Source organism: Zalophus californianus, chromosome 7 (assembly GCF_009762305.2).
Source record: "Zalophus californianus isolate mZalCal1 chromosome 7, mZalCal1.pri.v2, whole genome shotgun sequence".
NCBI lineage: Eukaryota > Metazoa > Chordata > Mammalia > Carnivora > Otariidae > Zalophus > Zalophus californianus.
This window is the reverse complement of record NC_045601.1, coordinates 115,480,341-115,497,422: the sequence shown is the minus strand read 5'-3', so window position 1 is coordinate 115,497,422 and position 17,082 is coordinate 115,480,341. Positions and strand designations below refer to the sequence as shown.

General features: G+C 42.3%; 1 protein-coding gene across 8 annotated transcripts in view; it reads left to right on the top strand.

The window, feature by feature from the left end:
- The window catches only part of ANKS1A (ankyrin repeat and sterile alpha motif domain containing 1A), a 176,558-nt gene that overhangs the window by 31,201 nt on the left and 128,275 nt on the right, over positions 1 to 17,082 (top strand). The window contains exon 1 of one of the 8 annotated variants that reach the window (XM_027602593.2): positions 13,913 to 13,951. The exons of the other annotated variants lie outside the window; for them this stretch is intronic. Within the exon in view, the coding sequence (XP_027458394.1) occupies positions 13,947 to 13,951 (5 nt within the window). The 5' untranslated portion in view covers positions 13,913 to 13,946. Of the gene's footprint in view, positions 1 to 13,912; positions 13,952 to 17,082 lie in introns of those variants that run through there. 8 annotated transcript variants of the gene reach the window in all.

The following is a 17,082-nucleotide window of genomic DNA, read 5'->3' as shown; positions in this document are numbered from 1 at the left end:
AACCTGGTCTGTCTGGCCTCATGGCACATGCTGGTTTTGTCCTGTGCTCACTGCCTTGCAGAGGACTTGTCAGCTGGGTTCCCCAGCCCATAGTTACCGTCCCAGGGCCTTATTGCCTCTTCCCTAAATAGCAGTCCAAGTAGACTTCAAAAGTAATCATTAAAGGGGTTGATTCTTTCAGTTGGGAAGATACGGCGTTGGATACCATCTTATAATTGAGCAACTGCAGTACTTTAATAGCACAAGACGTTGAGACTGTCTTGCAGGCAGATGAAGATTCTGGACAAAAACAAGCTTGGGAACATTAGGGAGGAGAGAGCAAAGAATCATCTATTTTTATAGCTTCAAGTCTTAGTTTGTCCAAAAGTTAAAAATAGAGTTAATCATGCCCTCTAGGCCACCTGGGTCTCTGGTTGGTACAAAAAACTTAGATAATGTATACCAAGGATAGTCTTATAAAGACTTTCTCTCTGTCAAAATAGGCCATTTGCCAAAGAATAGGTTCCACCCCCCCCTTCTGAATATGTTTTTTTTAAACAACAAAACACATATGGTCTCAGAAACTGGTTTACCGGGACCAGAGATGATCTAAGTGGTAAGATAAGCTAATGAATCAGAATAATACAGTGTTTGCTTTTTACTCCAGGACACATTAGGGTACCAGCCTTTGGTAACATTGTTACATTTTAATTTTCTATTTGCACGTTTCAAAAAGCAACAGAGTAGGAATGGCATGCACTTAGGTGATTAATTAGCGTCCATGGGCTGAGCTGTTTCCAGTATAATAGGCCTGGCTAACTTGCATGGCCACCTAAGGAATCCCCTCTTGCTCTGTTTTGTTCAGTCCCTCACCCAAGCTGGCAGCACAGGGACAACTCAGAGGAGCTTCCAAACGTAGTTGCTGTTGAAAGCCTCGGTTTCAAAAATATCGAAGGCTCCTTCTAGCTCTGAAATTGTGTAAGAACTCTGAAGATACAGAAGAAAGGAGAAAGAATCTTTGTTAATTTTAAGTCCTTCAAAAATGGTCACATCTTTTAAAGGTTAACATCTTTAACAAATTTTTTTTTAAATCTTTTTCTAATGTTAGGTACCTGGGTGATGACTTCTCTTCTCAAAAAGCTCAAGTATAACTTAAAGCTTTCTGATCAGAAGATGGTATAGGTAATGCCTTATTTATCAAGACAACTGATATTTGGTGTTCACAACAGCTTGGGACTTGGGACACTTTGGGAAGTTCCTTTTGCGATGTGGATCCGTCTAGTCAAACTTGCAGGCTCAGTGTAGTTAGCATCTGTTGGCTAGTAAAAGAATCAGGCACTTTTGTAAACAAATGTTATGGGCATTAGAGGTTTGTCGGGAGAGTCAGAAGCACAGATCTTCTGAAGAAATGGATACCCTCTTCCAGGGTATCCATTGTTACATGCAGATGATCTGCATGTAACCCTTGTTACATGCAGATCATTTAAACATTGTTCCTTGCTCTGTTTCCTATGTGGATTATTCCCTGTTATCTGTGTAATTGACATTCTTTTTTGACTAAGCCTGTGAATGTAAGTGTAAGGCAACAGCAGCTGAAATTTCAAGCACACTTACTGTATTTGAAGCACTGTGCTAGTGCTTTACATCGAATCTTCCCCATATGAATGGTTACTCTTATCCTCATTTTACAGATGAAAAAACTGAGGCACAGAGAGGCTGTGTCCAAAGCCAGAGAGCTAGTTTGTGGGTGAGTCAGGATTCAGTGTGGCTCCAGAGCCCACATTCCTAACCACCACTCTGTTCCTGTTAGGGCTGGAGGCATCATGAGAAATGTAGACATCTGTAAACCTTCCAATTCAAGCTGTTATTTTCATATATTGTTTTGGCCACAGACATCACCTTCCCACCGTGATCAGCACACCTGATTTGTGTGCCAGCAGATTTGCAGTGCTGAAATCTGTCCTCATAGGATGAAGGTTTCCTTCACACACGTAAGAGACTGCTCAGGCCCCCTCACAGTTAGCCTTTGTAGCTCTGGGGCCCGTCCCAATGGAAGATGGTGAGGTGCAGCTTCGAGGGTGACTGCATCCCCTGAGAGCAAGTGTGTACAGAGAAATAGGGTACAGAGTACTAAGCCCCAGGCATTCCTACAGGGAGCAGCCAGAGAAGCTGCCACAGGAGGAACCGGCAGGGGCTGAAGGTGCAGTCTTGGGAGGCCATAATAGAGTGATCAAGGGAAAAGAATGTAAGGGAAGGTTGGATCAACCGTATCAAGCACTTCAGAGATCATGGAAAATTAAAACAGAAATTGGATGAGGGGATTGCGTGAGTTGCCGATCTTTGAGGGTACGGTTCCATTAAAGTGCCATTAAAGTGGGGGGAAGCTGGTGGCGGCCTTGCAGGGCTGTGCAGTGAGTGGGTAGAGAGTCCACTGTGAGGCTGTTGCATAGAGCACTGATTTCCAAAGTTTGGCAAGGACAGGAGGAATTGAAATAGGATGGCTTTTGGGGCCATGGGACCCAGTGAAGCCCTTTTCCTCTGTTTGGTTCTCTGTCCTGACCATATCCGACGGCAGTGGAAAAAGCTGGTGGAAAGGGAGCAGTTGAAGCTGTTGCTGCAGTAATGCTAATCACACATATTGAATGCTTACTGGGTGCCAGGCACTGGGTAAGCATGTTTCCTGTCATGTCTTATTTAATGTCACAGTAATTCTTATTTAATAAACTTAAAGTTTAAGCCACTTGCCTGCACTCAGAATGCTACTAAATTGTGTAGTTGGAAACTGAGGTCTGCCAGGCTACATCATGGATGTAATGGAGTGAGCAGTTGATAGGGGAGAGTCTGAGAAGGGAGGTACCTTTCTTCCTCTGAGATCCTCGGAAAGGACTCCTGAAATCTGGTAGAGAGAGGAAGATGGAGCAACTCTCTGACTCTTAGTTAAGTGTGTTGTGCCCCATGGTGGTTCCATATGCTCCTTACAGCTTCATACTAAGAGCCTGCAAGCTGTTTGAAGGATGTCTGCTTTCTTCTTTCTTTCTCTTTCTTTCTTTCTTTCTTTCTTTCTTTCTTTCTTTCTTTCTTTCTTTCTTTCTTTCTTTCTTTCTTTCTTTTTCTTTCTTTCTTTCTTTTCTTTCTTTCTTTCTTTTCTTTCTTTCTTTTCTTCTTTCTCTTTCTTTTTCTTTTTCTTTTCTTGTTTCTTTCTTTCTTCCTTCTTTTTCCTTTCTTTCTTTTCTTCTTTCTTTCTTTCTTCCTTCCTTCCTTCTTTCTTTCTCTCTCTCTCTCTTTCTTTCTCTTTCCTTCCTTTCTTCCCTTTCTTTCCAAGCCCTTTTGCAGAGGCAGGGTCTTTAGACATCTAGAGGAAGTTTAAAAAAGTGAATGCACTGTGAATGTTGGCTTGGCTCCACAGCCTCCCAGGATCTATTTGTACTTGGCATTGAATGGAGGGTTTTTTTTTGGTGTGTGTATTTTCTTTCCTCATGTATTTATGGCTGTTAATATGAACCATTCAGCCAGGTCTATGAAGTCTGATAGAAGTTGGTCAGGGTTTGGTTTTAGATACACTTTCCTCTAGCTTTTCTTTCAACAAAATCCTTATGCATTTATAAGTCCCAGAGACCTGTGTCCTCAGTACTCACTACAGTCCTCATAAAGTCATTGAGGATTTGTACACATTTTTTACTTCAGAAAGCTTCTACAGTGGTGAGTATAATTGCTTTCAAAAAAAAGCTTCTACAAGTGCAGTTTCCTGTTTTTCCCAGCCTTTAACCCTTCCTAAAAGAGACATTCTTTGGGGGCAGATTGTTAATGTTTCGCATTTCTCTGCAGCACTGCTATTTCTGTATGTGGTTTGGCAACCACTGACTCAGGAACTTTTGGGTTTCCAAATGGGTGGCTCCTGCCATTTCAAGAAAATCTGTCTGAAACCATCAAGAAGGCGGAGAAGGCGGCAAAATGATTAGAGAGACAAAGGCATAAGAATCTGTTAGTACATTTATCAATATTATCTGATCTTAGAAGAGTCTTAATTGCCTGTAGTGTCATTCTTATTTTTCCTATCTAATTATGTAGATCTTTTTGCGTCTTCATTGTTGAAGATTAATTTTTTTAAATTGACAACTCGGCAGTTACTATTATGTTTATTTCTATTGGTCTTTTAAGTGTTCTCCTATTTCTTCCATGCATTTATTTACAAGGAGACATTTAATTCTTAGTACCTTACCGGTCTGTGTGAAGTGTAGTTTCACATTACTCTTTTCTTTTTCTCAGAAGCCTTGACTATCTTAGCAGACTCTTGATTTCTTTCCTGTCCTCTGTAAATGATTATTTTTTTAATAAAACCCATTTATTTTGGGCCTTCAATAAACCCTCTCAATATATTTTTCGTCTCCTAGTTTCTGCTTGTAGACTGGCTTTCCTGAAGTCCTGTATGACAAATGACATCAAGGGTGCAGGAAAAGGGAGTCTGGTTGGTCCCTGGCTGTGATCAGATAGTGAGCATGTAATTAGGCCTTAGGGCAAAGGCCTTCACACACTGTGGATGATAGTAGAGTAAGCCTGTGGGCCCAGGGATAACTGAATAAGAAACTTAGAACCTTTCAAGAGAAATAGCTGAGAAACCGTGGAGGCTTAAGTGATAAGACATGGAGGGAAGAGCCTTTTTATCAAGAATTAGAGAATTTTAGGGGTGCCTGGGTGGCTCAGTCATTAAGCATCTGCCTTTGGCTCAGGTCATGATTCCAGGGTCCTGGGATCGAGCCCCACATCAGGCTCCTTGCTTGGCGGGAAGCCTGCTTCTCCCTCTCCCACTTCCCCTGCTGGGGTTCCTGCTCTTGCTATCTCTCTCTCTGTCAAATAAATAAAATCTTAAAAAAAAAATAGAATTAGAGAATTTTATTCAGGGTGATTTTGTCTATAGAATTCTGGGGAACTGTGTATGAGGATGGGAAAACTGAGGGAAAAGTAATTTCAGCTTGAAGCTGGGTTTGGGGGAGGGTGCTCTCTGGGATTCAGACCAAACGGAGCTAGCTGTCTTTAGTTTCTTTAGAGCAGTGATTATCAACCAGAGATGATCTTCCCCAATCCCTGACACTGATGATATTTGTTATCACAGCCCCGGGGGTGGGGAGTGGTGTTACTGGCATTTAGAGGGTACAGACCAGGGCTGCTATAAACATATACAATGCATGAGATAGATTCCCAAAACCAAGACTTATCTGGCCGAAATGTCCGTAGTGCTAAAGTTGAGAATCCCTGCTTTAGAGAGTGGATTAGAATTAGGAAGTAAGACTAGAGGAAGCTATAAAAATGCTCAGATCTTGTTATATGTATTAACGTGTCCAAGCTAACATGAAGCAAAACTATGACTAAGGTTGTATTTGTGTAGTTCTCGCTCTGGTGTGGTTTGTATTTTTGGATGATCACAAGTTATATTAAAGAAACCTTGATGTTCCCAGCCACTGGTGTGCTACCCTGCAGAGGACACAGGGGAGGGATGCTCACCAGTGACAGTGGCAGAACATTCTGGAGTCTTGAACTCTCCAGGTCATTCTCTGGGTGGTGGCAGCTTGGGAAACTTACCTGTGGTAGTTAAGAAACTTCTTTGAGGGCTACTCATGGCCTCCCTTGACTATCTATACCTTCGATTGGGTATGTTTAAGGAAGAAAGACCGTCCCTCAGACATTTCTAGAGTCTTCTGAAAGTATAGTATTCCCAGCCTCTTAGAGCCATTCTTCTTGGGGCTAATGATGTTAGATGCATGATCTCTGTCCCTGACTGACTGGTGCAGGGGTGGGGTTGGATGGGAGAATGTTGATGATACCGAAGATCCTTTCTCTAAGGAGACATCATCATTTTATTCATAGTTTCCAAAATGGAACCTTTTGAATTGTTTTGTGACCCTTCTAATTTGTGTCGTGTAACTTATTTGAATTCTTAAGACAAGTATTTCTCACTATAGAATCCCAGACCCCAAAGTTGTGGACTTTGAGGTACAGTGTGTAGCCAACGAGACAAAGTGTGTTCTGTCTCTGTACTTGAGGTGGATTTTTAATTGGAACACTCACATTAGTCAGATGTTAGTTTAAAGGGCTTATGGCTCACTCACAGCCCTGTTACCCTGGACCCAGCCTCCAGGAGGAGAAAAGCCCCTCTTTCAGCTGCTGCTAGGCACCAGAGCCAATCCGTGATTGGGGGCTTGACCTCGTTTCTTGTCATCAGTTACTGGGTATTAGCTAGTGTGCAGCTTTGGGGGTGGGCTGCAGGGCATGTAGGCAGGGATCCTGCTAGTGAGTAACTTATAATCATGGTGCAACATGAAGCAATGTATAATTATTACATAGTGGCTTGGAGTACAGGCTCTGGCACTGGGCTGAATCCTGACTCCAGGGCTTTCTGCTGTGGATTCTGGGCCAGATAGCCTAACTATGCCTCCATTGTCCATTTGTAAAATGGGAATAATTCCATCAGGTGGTTGTTAGGATTGAATGAACGTAGAACATTTAGAATGGTGCCTGGCACATACTAAGTATTCACTAATGTTTTTTTATATGAAGTAAAGTGGTACAGAATATAAGTGCTAGAGGAATTCAGAGGAGGAGGAGGTAAGTTGAGGGAGATGTAGTCAGGAGAGGCTTCACTGGTGGGCCTTGACATGAGCTGAAGGTTTGAGTCAGGCCAAGAGAACAGTGTGCATCAGGGTGCAGAGGCAGGCAGGGACTTGATGTGTTCTAGAAGCTATAAGGAAACATTAAGGTAATGGGAATGTAAATTGGGTTATGTGATTTTTGCGCGTGGGAAGTGGGAGAGATTGATAAATTCTAACACTATTCTAAAGATTCGTTTCTGTAGAGGAGCACTAGGGGCAATTTGGCCACGAGGGATTTCTGAGCTGTGAAATGACGTAAGGATCTGGAAATTCAAGCAGATCAGTCTTTGGTAGAGTGAGAGAGTGGGTTGAAGTGAGGAGAGTGACAAGGGTCAAAAGGCCAGCCAGGAAGCTGTTCTGTAATTCATATCATCTGGGTTGAGACTAAGTGAAAGCCACGGGAATAAAGAGGAAGGGGTAGGTGTAGGGAGTCTTTTGGAGTAGTACTAACTCATAGGACTTGATGACTGATGGAGACACATGGAGACAAGTGTGAGATGAGCTCTTCAATCCTGTATGAATGGCTGTCAAAAATCTGGTCAGAGAGAGAATGGAGAGGAGGAGCGGGTTAGGGGAAGGTTTCATGGCCAACAAGAAAGTCATTGCCCCTCACAACCAGGAGCAACCCTAGGAGCAGCCCCATTCCCCAAACTGAGAGGGCTTCCTTTGGGCTGCAGTCTGCAGGAGTGGTAGGCAATGTTAACATTTCCCCCGTTCGTTCATAGGGCCTTCAGCCCTGCTTGGTCTGCTCTGTGCCACTGGACTTGGCACTTGCTTCTTAGTGGCTTCTGTTCAGCTTTCCTGCCAGTTCCCTCAGGCCCTCTGGAGCACCGGCTTCTCAGAGAATCAGGCGGTAATTGGGCCACAACCCTGTTTTCCCTGAGGGAGCCTCCGAACCTTGATCGAAGTTGGAGATACTGTCTCCCCTTCCTTCCCTGTGTTCACAAACCACAGACTTTGCTGTTTCCAATCTCTGTCAAGCCCTCAGCGGCCATGGTTAGGCACTGATGGTGATGTGATTGCTTTTGAGATTGCAAAGGAAGAAACACAGTGGAAGATGAGAGCAGCCTTGTAGAGCCCCAAGCACCACAGGATCCTCTGAACGGTCTCAGATTTTCATGCTTGGAATCACTCTTGTCAGGAGCATTCTGTCACAGGGAGGACACTGCAATGGGACGATAAGGAAGAGCCCTTGCTTCCCCCAGGCCAGGGCTTTAGCCCCAAAGCCCAAATGAAAGCATGATCCCAGCAGGGGGCATAGGGCTAAGGACCCTCTCCGTGTTTGCTTTGTTTCAGTGATTCTTTTTTGAGCAGGTTTTTGTTTTGTTTTGTTTTTGTTTTTCTCCTCACTGCTTTGTGTCAGACACTGTTCTAATACTCTCCAAGTACTGGCTCATTTAATCTTCACAACAATCCCTGAGGAGGAGGGTACACTCGTTACCCTATTTTGTAGATGAGGAAACTGAGGCACAGCATGGTCGAGTACCTTGCCCGGAGTTGCACACCTAGTATTGTGGCTGAGGTTCGAATCCTGGCAGGCTGGCTCTTGGGTCCGCTCTTCGTTACCTTGTTTCCCGGTCTCCCATTTGTTAGCTGGGGCCACCATTTTTAAGGTTGGCATTTTCTGTTTCCTCTTTTTAGAGGAATTTGTTTTAAGAATGCCACATGGCATGGGACTAGGTGCGTTTTTGAGTCCTTATAGACCTGCTGTGAATACTCGCTATGTCTTCTCATTCACTGTGCAACTTTGGGCAAGTCATTTAATCTTTTTGAGCCCCAGTTTCTAAGTCTGTGTAACAAAGAAAAGACTTGTCGTGAAGATGTGAGACAGTTTTTGTAAAGTGCCTAGAATTTAGTGGCTGTGGGGTTCTGGGCCCATAGGATTCAAATCCCAGTCACAGTACTAGGTGTGCAACTCTGGGCAAGGTGCTTAGTCATGCTGTGCCTCCATTTCCTCATTTGTAAAATACGGCAACAACGGTACCTTCCTTATAAGGGGTTGTTGTGTAGGGAGGGGGAGAGCTCTATCAATGACAGATAACTAAAAAGAAAAATCTCTTTCATGGATTTCAGAAGTCCTACAACAGGGAAAAATGGGATAAAAGTAAGAACTAATAGGGACTTTTTGGTGTTGGGTCTCATAACTAAAAGTAATGGTTATATACCTGAAAGGAATGTAACATTGTGTGTCATCTGTATTTCAATTAAAACTTTTTAGGGCGCCTGGGTGGCTCGGTCGGTTAAGTGTCCAACTCTTGATTTAGGTTCAGGTCATGATCTCAGGGTCGTGAGATCAAGCCTCTCATTGGGCTCCATGCTTGTCATGAAGCCTGCTTAAGATTCTCTCTCTCTTTCTCCCTCTGGGCCCAGCCCCATCGCATGCATGCACTCTCTCTCTCTCTCAAAAACAAAACAAAACAAAACTTTTTAAAATAAATGAAAGTAATGGTTAACCAGTATAATCTTTACAATAAAGAGAGAGGTAAAATATTTCAAAAGGATAAAGAAACATGAAGAAAAAATTTTAAGCAAACTGGCAGATGGCTAAATACTCCAACGACAGTGGTAAAAAACAAAACTGCCCCACTAGAATAGATAGCTGGATGGTTACTCTTTTCTCATCACTTCTTGGGAGAGGATTTAGCACTGTGTTTGGAAGGTCAGCAACATAAGTAGGTAAAGCACAGGAAAGGAATGGAGAGAAGTTTCTGTGAGAAGGAAGGTAAGTGGATGGTTCCGGAGGCAATGCAAGCCCAGGCTGCAGAGCCCAGCAAAACAGGATTCAGACTCCAGTCCTGCTCCACACTCTGAGTGAACTGGGCAGGCTGTTGAATTCTTCTAAATCCCAGATTCCTGTTGTAAAATAAGGATGCTGACGTTTACTGCACAGAATTACATTAAGGTTGTTGGAGATGACCCGTGGCGGGCTCTAATTGTCTCTCCCCCTTCTTTTGGCCTTCCTCCCTGTTCTTCTGCTTGTCTCTAATGAAGCCAGTTTCTCTGCCTTTGCACAATTTCCTGTCATGGAGATTAACAGCAATTTTGCAAACTCTTAGGAACGTTATGTTTCCTAAGAAGTATCATTTCTTTCATTCCCGTGGTGGCGACCACAGATGTAGCCGAGTCCCCTTCCTAGCTGGTAAGCTACCCATCAGAAGTGACCCTTCTTCCTTAGTACTTTGGTCCAGGGGAGGTTTTATGCTTATCTCAAATAAGGGCTTTGGACCTTCATGCTTTCTTAGCTTTGAGATTTCTCAGAAACAAGTTTTATATTTGTAAAGAACTCCTGCCCCCTCCCCTTTGGCTTTTATTTTATTTTATTTTATTTTTTGCTCCTAACAAATAGCATTATTTCACAGAGCCACCAACTCTTAAGAGGTATTTAAATCTTATAAAACCTGGGTGACTTAAAATGGTTGAAGGAGGGAACTGTTGTACTTTTTCTTCCAATTAGGATGAAGCCTATCTACTGAGTTCTTTTTCCCTCATTTAGGAAAGTCCCATATAGTCTACATGCAAGCCTGGGAAAATCCACATGCAGGTGGATGTATGACAGATGACACCCCTTTATGTTCTGGTAACTTCCAAAGAGCTAAAGGGTGAGAGAATAGTTGTGTAAGAAGCACAAAATAGTAGAAGATTAATAATAAGTGTGAGTGTCCTTTTCTGTATTCAAAGTTTTTTTTTTTTCCTATAGGGTCTCTTTTTTACAATAACATATTTATAATGAGCGAATCTGTTGCATTTGTAAAACAGAGACTCTAGGAGAAGCACGGGTCTTCACTTCTGAAATTTCACAGTAATAGCCCCTATGCAGAACAGGTAGTGTTGAATAAGGCTCAACATTTTACCATTCTCACACCTCCAGATAATGTGCACTCATCTTTTCTCTCCATTTTATATATTACTTTCCAACTGAAGAATCCTTATGCATACCTTTTAGGTGAGAGGTTTGGAACATTGACTGTATTGGAGTCTGTATTCGAAGTTTAATGAACATGTATTGTAGATACAAGAGAGTGTTCCCCTAAAACAGTCGATAGCTTCTGGAAAAGAGATGAGACGGACTGTTATAGCCTGAGGCATCCAGCAGCCAGGTGGATGACCCAGGGTAGATCTGACAAAGTTTAAGGTACAGAGAGAAACTGGAGGATCTGGCATGGGATTAGGCCTTCAGTTGTCGACTCAGCTCTGCCTTAGTCAGAGTCATTTCTCCCCTTTTGACCATACTTTTTTCATATATGAGGTAAGAGAGTTGGTTTGGAGGCTTTCTTGTGTCCCTTCTGGCTCCAAAGCTTCTAATTCTTAGCATTCTGCTTGTATTGAGACAAAACAGACGCAGATTTGTAGGCCATAACGTGTGTGTGATTCTTGTCTTTAACCTGGTCATATCGACCAGTCAAATAGTGTGTGGTGGTGGTATTTTTTTCTTAAAGCTTAATGAGGTATACTTCACACATTATAAAATTCACCTCCTTAGACTGTACAGTTTAGTAGTTTATTTTATAGTATAGCCACAGACTTGAATAGACATCACCATAGTCTTAATTAGAACATTTTTATCACCCCCAAAAAGAAACTCCCATACACATTTGAATTCACTCCCCATTTTCCTCCAGTCTCCCCAGGCAACTACTAATCTTTTCGTCTCTGTGGATTTGCCAATTCTGGACATGTCACACAAACGGAAGATAAAAACAGATAAAAGAAGAAACCTGGGGGCGCCCGGGTGGCTCAGTCAGTTAAGCCTCTGCCTTTGGCTCAGGTCATGGTCCCAGGGTCCTGGGGTCGAGCCCCGCATCGGGCTCCCTGCTCAGCGGGGAGCCTGCTTCTCCCTCTCCCCCTCCCATCCCCTCCCCCCACCTTGTGCTCTCTCTCTCTCTCTCTCAAGTAAATAAAATCTTCAAGGAAGGAAGGAAGGAGAGGGAGGGAGGGAGGGAAGAAGGAAAGAAAGAAAGAGAGAGAGAAAGGAAGAAAGAAAGAGAAAAAGAAAAAGAAGAAACCTGAGCAGCCTGTTTGAAATAACTAGAAAAAGTGATCCACAGCAGTCTGGATTGTGAGTCTTAGCATAATGTTTTCAAGGTCCGTCTATGTTATAGTGAGTATCAGTACTTCATTCTTTTTTATTGCCAAATAACACTCCATTGTATGGGGATGCCAGATTTTACTTACCCATTCATCAGTTGGTGAAAATTTAGATTGTGTTCATGTGTTGATTATTATGAATAATGCTACTCTGAACATTAATGTACAAGTTTTTGTGTGGGCATCTGCCTTCATTTCTCTTGGAATGAGTTGCTGAGTTCTGTGGTAACTCTTATTTACCTTTTTCAGGACCCGCCAAATTGTTTTCCAAAATGGCTGCACCATTTTGCAGTGCAATCAGTGTTTGAGGGTGCCAGTTTTTTCCCATCTTGCTAACACTTGTTATTGTCCATTTTATTTTAGCCATCCTAGTGGGCATAAAGTGATTTTTTATTTGGTTTTTCTTCACGGCTAATGATATTGAGCAGTTTTTCGTGTGCTTATTAGCCAATTGTATATCTTCTTTGGAGAGCTATCTTTTCAAACCCTTTGGCCACATTTGAATTGGTTATTTTTATTTTTATTGTTGAGTTAGAAGAATGAGTCCTTCTTGAAAGTTTTGTTTGGCACTATGGAATTTAAACGTGTCACTGATCATTCTAGCACTACTTTGATAGACTAAATGTCACTGGTTAAATGGATTTTTTTGAAGTCAGCTATTAGAAATGAAAGCTTGAAAAGATTTTAAATTCAGGGTAACAGAGGGGTCATGCATAGAGTGATGGGAAGAAGGTTGTTTCGGGTTTATACATGGAAGAACTGTAAGTTTTCTGGAAGCAACTGCCCTTCCTTTAAACACTTGACTTCCTTTGATATCATACCAGTGCCTGGTTTCTTCCCATCCTTTTGTGGCTTTGACTGACATCTTCCAAAAGAGTCTTCAAGGCTAGTGCCTTTGAAAAATACTAATGAATGAGATGGAAATTAATGCAATCAAGCACTATTTTCATTTAAGGATATTGTGGGCTTAAAAAAAATATGGCAGTCAATAGCTGGTATTTTATGGGTGTTATTCCAGAAATTGTGGCTCTAGACTACTATACTGTGGTATTTGGAGGAATGAGCTGGAGAAAGGGAGAAGAATTGAAAAACCAACCAAATAACTGTGTATGTTGGAAATTTAAAAGCTGTGTTTTTTCTCTTACTCTCCTTACAAATTGAAGCATTTTCAAGAGAGTTGATGAGGAAGGAAGCCCTCATCTCAGTTCCCAGGAACACTGGGTGAAATGGGTTTTTTATTCACTGAAGTCTTTGGGGCTTGCCTACAGCTTGGTTAGCTTTAAATTATTTTGGCCTTACTCAAGGACCCTGTCTAGTTTTTGTCCATTTTCTCATTTTCATGTGCATATAGCTCAGGAGTCTTCCCTACATCCCCTCCCCCCTAGGACTTAATGCAAGGGAAAAAAAAATCCTTGCAATTTTGCCTCTTAGTAAGTATTGGAAACTGGGCTTCATGACAAGTTGGCTCTGAACCAAGCTTCCCTTGCTCTTGCACATGTGAAACCCGTTTCTTTTGGCTAAGGCGTTTAAAGGGAAAAAACGGTGTCTGCATCTCAGCTAAAACAATCTTGTCTTACTCTCCTCTCCATTACCTTGCTTCTCTTAACCTTGTTCCCTCTTCTTCCTTCCCATTTTATTTTATAAGACTGCTGTGGATCACTTTTTCCAGTTATTTCAAACACCAGGCTGCTCAGGTTTCTTCTCTTGCCTGTTTTTATCTCCCTTAGAGCAGTGGCCACATGAGGCCATTTGCATTCACTCTGATAGAAGAAAATCTTTTGAGTTTTGTCCTTTCGACATGCTTAGGAGATCTGATTCTGTTTTCATGCTTCTCTGCACAGGGATGGGCTGGTTTACATTTTTTAATGCCCATCTTCTGAATCAGAAATGGGACTACCTAGTGTTTGCATTAACAACTGCCAAGATTCAGTGTGGACCTGGGACTTTCTGACATTGTTGGACTCTCTTGTTTGTATTTGAGTTTGTGAAAGGGAACTGCTTCCAACAATAAGTCGGGGTCCTCATTCCTGGGGTTTTCGGTGTCTCCTATGTTTAAATCCTGGAGGCATAAAACACTTTAAATGAATATATGTTGTTAAAAGTCCCACTGGGTAAAACACACCAACATTTTACTATTAAAAGTGTCATTGATCCTTCCTATATCTCTCTGGCCACCAGGTGTGTAAGGAGAACCTTGAAAGAAGAAAGGTGCAAGTTACTTATCCCCGTGAAGTGGTGATGGGGTAAGCCTGCCCCCAGCAACGGGGAAGGGGGCTTTAGGAACTTGTTTTAGAGTGCTCAGCACCCCCTACTCTGTAGTGAGGATTGAAGAAGTACACACCATAGGGAGAGAGGCAGGTGAGGAAAACATTGAAGGGGAAGAGGCTGTGCATATTTGGAGAAAGGCTACATTTTGCTGAATCAATGGGGGCATGAAGCAGTGAAGAGGAAAATAAGAATGGGAAGTATAAGTTGGGGCTGGACCATACAAGTCATCAGTCCTTCACCGAGTCATTTTGACCTCATTTTGAAGGCTGGGGGGTGCTGCTGAAGGTTTTGGAGTAGCTTAGTAATGATTAGACTCTGGCTTTAGGAAAATTAACCTGGCAACAATCTTTATGGTGTTCATAGGGGGGAAACTAAATTAGGACGAGGTGCTAGGGCCTAAACTAAGTCAGTTGTCTTGTAGCCTTTACTGTTTTAGAACTTGGTCCAATATGTATCATGGACACTTTCCTTTGTCATTAAATTTTCTTTTCTTTTTAATATTTTACTTATTTATTTGAGAGAGACAGAGAGAGTGAGTGACTGAGTGAGGGGAGGGACAGAGGGAGAAGCAGGCTCCCAGTGGATCAGGGAGCCTGACCCTGGGCTTGATCCCAGGATCCTGGGATCATGACCTGAGCCAAAAGCAGATGCTTAACCAACTGAGCCACCCAGACGCCTTGGTCATTGAATTTTCTAACACATCATTGTTTTAAATGATGGTTTTACGTCCTCCTTTCCCACCTCAACCTACACCTCCCTCTGTAGTGACCTCTCTTCTGCTTAAGGCACCTCTCGACCTCCTGTTCTTTTCTTTTTTCCTTCAGCTAAGCTAGGAAAGCTCTGATGTCACTTATTCATAATTAAATAAAATGTAGTTGTAGCAAATGCGTTACTTCTCAACCATTTTTAAAGCATATTTTAAGCCATTTATTTCTAATTGCAGTTTAATAGGCTTTTTTTCTTAGAAGAATTTCAGGCATCAAGCAGATTGGGAACAATCCTTTTAGGCTTTTCAACTGGCCCTAAAAAAAAAAAAAATCAATCTTATGTAGGCTTTTTTAGAATTAGGGGGCAGAGGAGGTCTCCAATATCTTCCCCCAAAAGAGCTTTCCTCTCCCTTGGGGAATGGAGTGAAATTGCTCTATGGAAATGCCCGTGTCATTGTACTTGTCCTGACACAAATCATTCTGCTCTTCATGTACACAGACATCTGCCCCTCAGTGGACAAATGTTTGTCACATGCCTTCGTGGCTGTGGTCTATGCCATGCCCATAACATACTCATTCTTCTCCCTCTCCCCCTAGAAGTGTGTTTCTGTCACATTTGAATTTTTATTTTTTACTTAGTTTTGTTTTCTGACTCCTGGGATACCTTAATGATTTTTACATTGTTGTTGTTTTTTGTTTTTCCCTCTCTGAGTTTAGAAGAGTCTGACAAATACATGTGTCTTTGAAATGCATCTCATAAATAGCTACAATGTTCGGGTATAACTGGTTGTCCTGAGAATTTTGATTTTTTGTTTTAAAAACATTTGATTGTAGATTTTATAAGGTCTTAGAGCACTGCTTTTAGGTTCTTTGGAGGTGGCTTTTCTGAGGTGTAGGGGAGCCAGTTAAAGAATACCTATCTTGGGGCACCTGGGTGGCTCAGTTGGTTAAGCCTCCGACTCTTGGTTTCAGCTTAGGTCATGATCTCAGGGTGGTGAGATCAGCCTGCTTAAGGTTCTCTCTCTCCCTCTCCCCCTCTGTCCCCACCCAACCACTTGAGCATGCACACTCTCTCTCTCTCTCTCTCTCTCTCTCTCTCTCTCTCAAAAGCAATTACCTGTCTTTAGTAGTTTCTGCAACAATTGAAAAGAGTGAAATACAGAGTCAGACAAAGACCAAAATACCGCTTTTAATACCGATAAAGGTGACTGACAGTTGTGGCCTTAATCTGCCGCCAAGTGAGGTCACTTACTCTACGGGCTTATGGACAGGCTTACAGACTACTCACTAGCAGGATTGTCACAGGAGCTGCTCCTGAAGGGCAGGCTCTTTACCTCTGCCGATGGGACAGGTCAGAAAGCATGCCTCCTACAGCTGGGAATGGAAGTCTCTGACAGCTTCACTGGAGTGAGTTCACAAGTCTTCTCACAAACTCACTTAATTTGATCCTGTGTGTTTCATCAGATTTGTGGAATTTGCTTGCAGATCTTGATTCGGTGGACATCTAGGTTGTAATATGCATTGGATACATATTATTATCACAAATTAGTCCAGTTTACCTTAGCAATATTATGATAGGCACTGGGGTGAAGTAAGTATTTAGTCGCCTTACTTTCAAGCAATCAAATAAAAAGAATATGCTAAGGGCAATAAATGCTGTGCATTTATTTATAGTATTTGTTAATGGTTTCCTCATTCTGCTTCAAAGAAATATCTGCAAAGTATATGATGGTACAAAAGTCAACCACAGCAAGCTTGAAGAGTCAGGGGTATTTTCTGTTTCTGTGGCCTTTTCATGTCTTGCTCATCTGAGAAACGGGACTGTTGCTCCCCAGCTCTTGTGGGCCGTGGCTGAGGCCACTTGAGCAGGCTTTGGAGGAAGTGCTGTGGTGTCAGCATAATGAGTTTTAGTCAGCTTGATCCTGGTTAGATGGCCACTTATGCTCTCATTTCCAGATTTGACTTCACAGGGACTATTCACTTATCTTTTAAGCCAAGAATAGTCCTAAGATAAGCAGTTATGTGGATTCAGAGCAGAGTGTGTTTTGCACTGTCTGATGAGCACTTTGTGTCTCTAAAGTTGAGATTCCACAAAGGGAACTCTGGAAAACAACTGCCCATAAATTTGGAAGATAATGAAAAGATTAATTATACATTCCTTATCTCAGTGAGCACCCTGAGTTGACCGATACAGTTCACTGACCTGAAGATGGTTCCAAGAAGCCTGGAATGTGCTGTTTCACATTGTTTCTCTTGAGAAATGTATTTAATCAATGTGCAGAGCATTGGGGGCAAAATACTTGGTATGGCCTTTCTTGCTTGAGGCACCAATGGGAGTCTGCATGTGACATACACAATGAGGAGGAGAATTTGGAGGAAAAATGGAGATGAGAGATGAT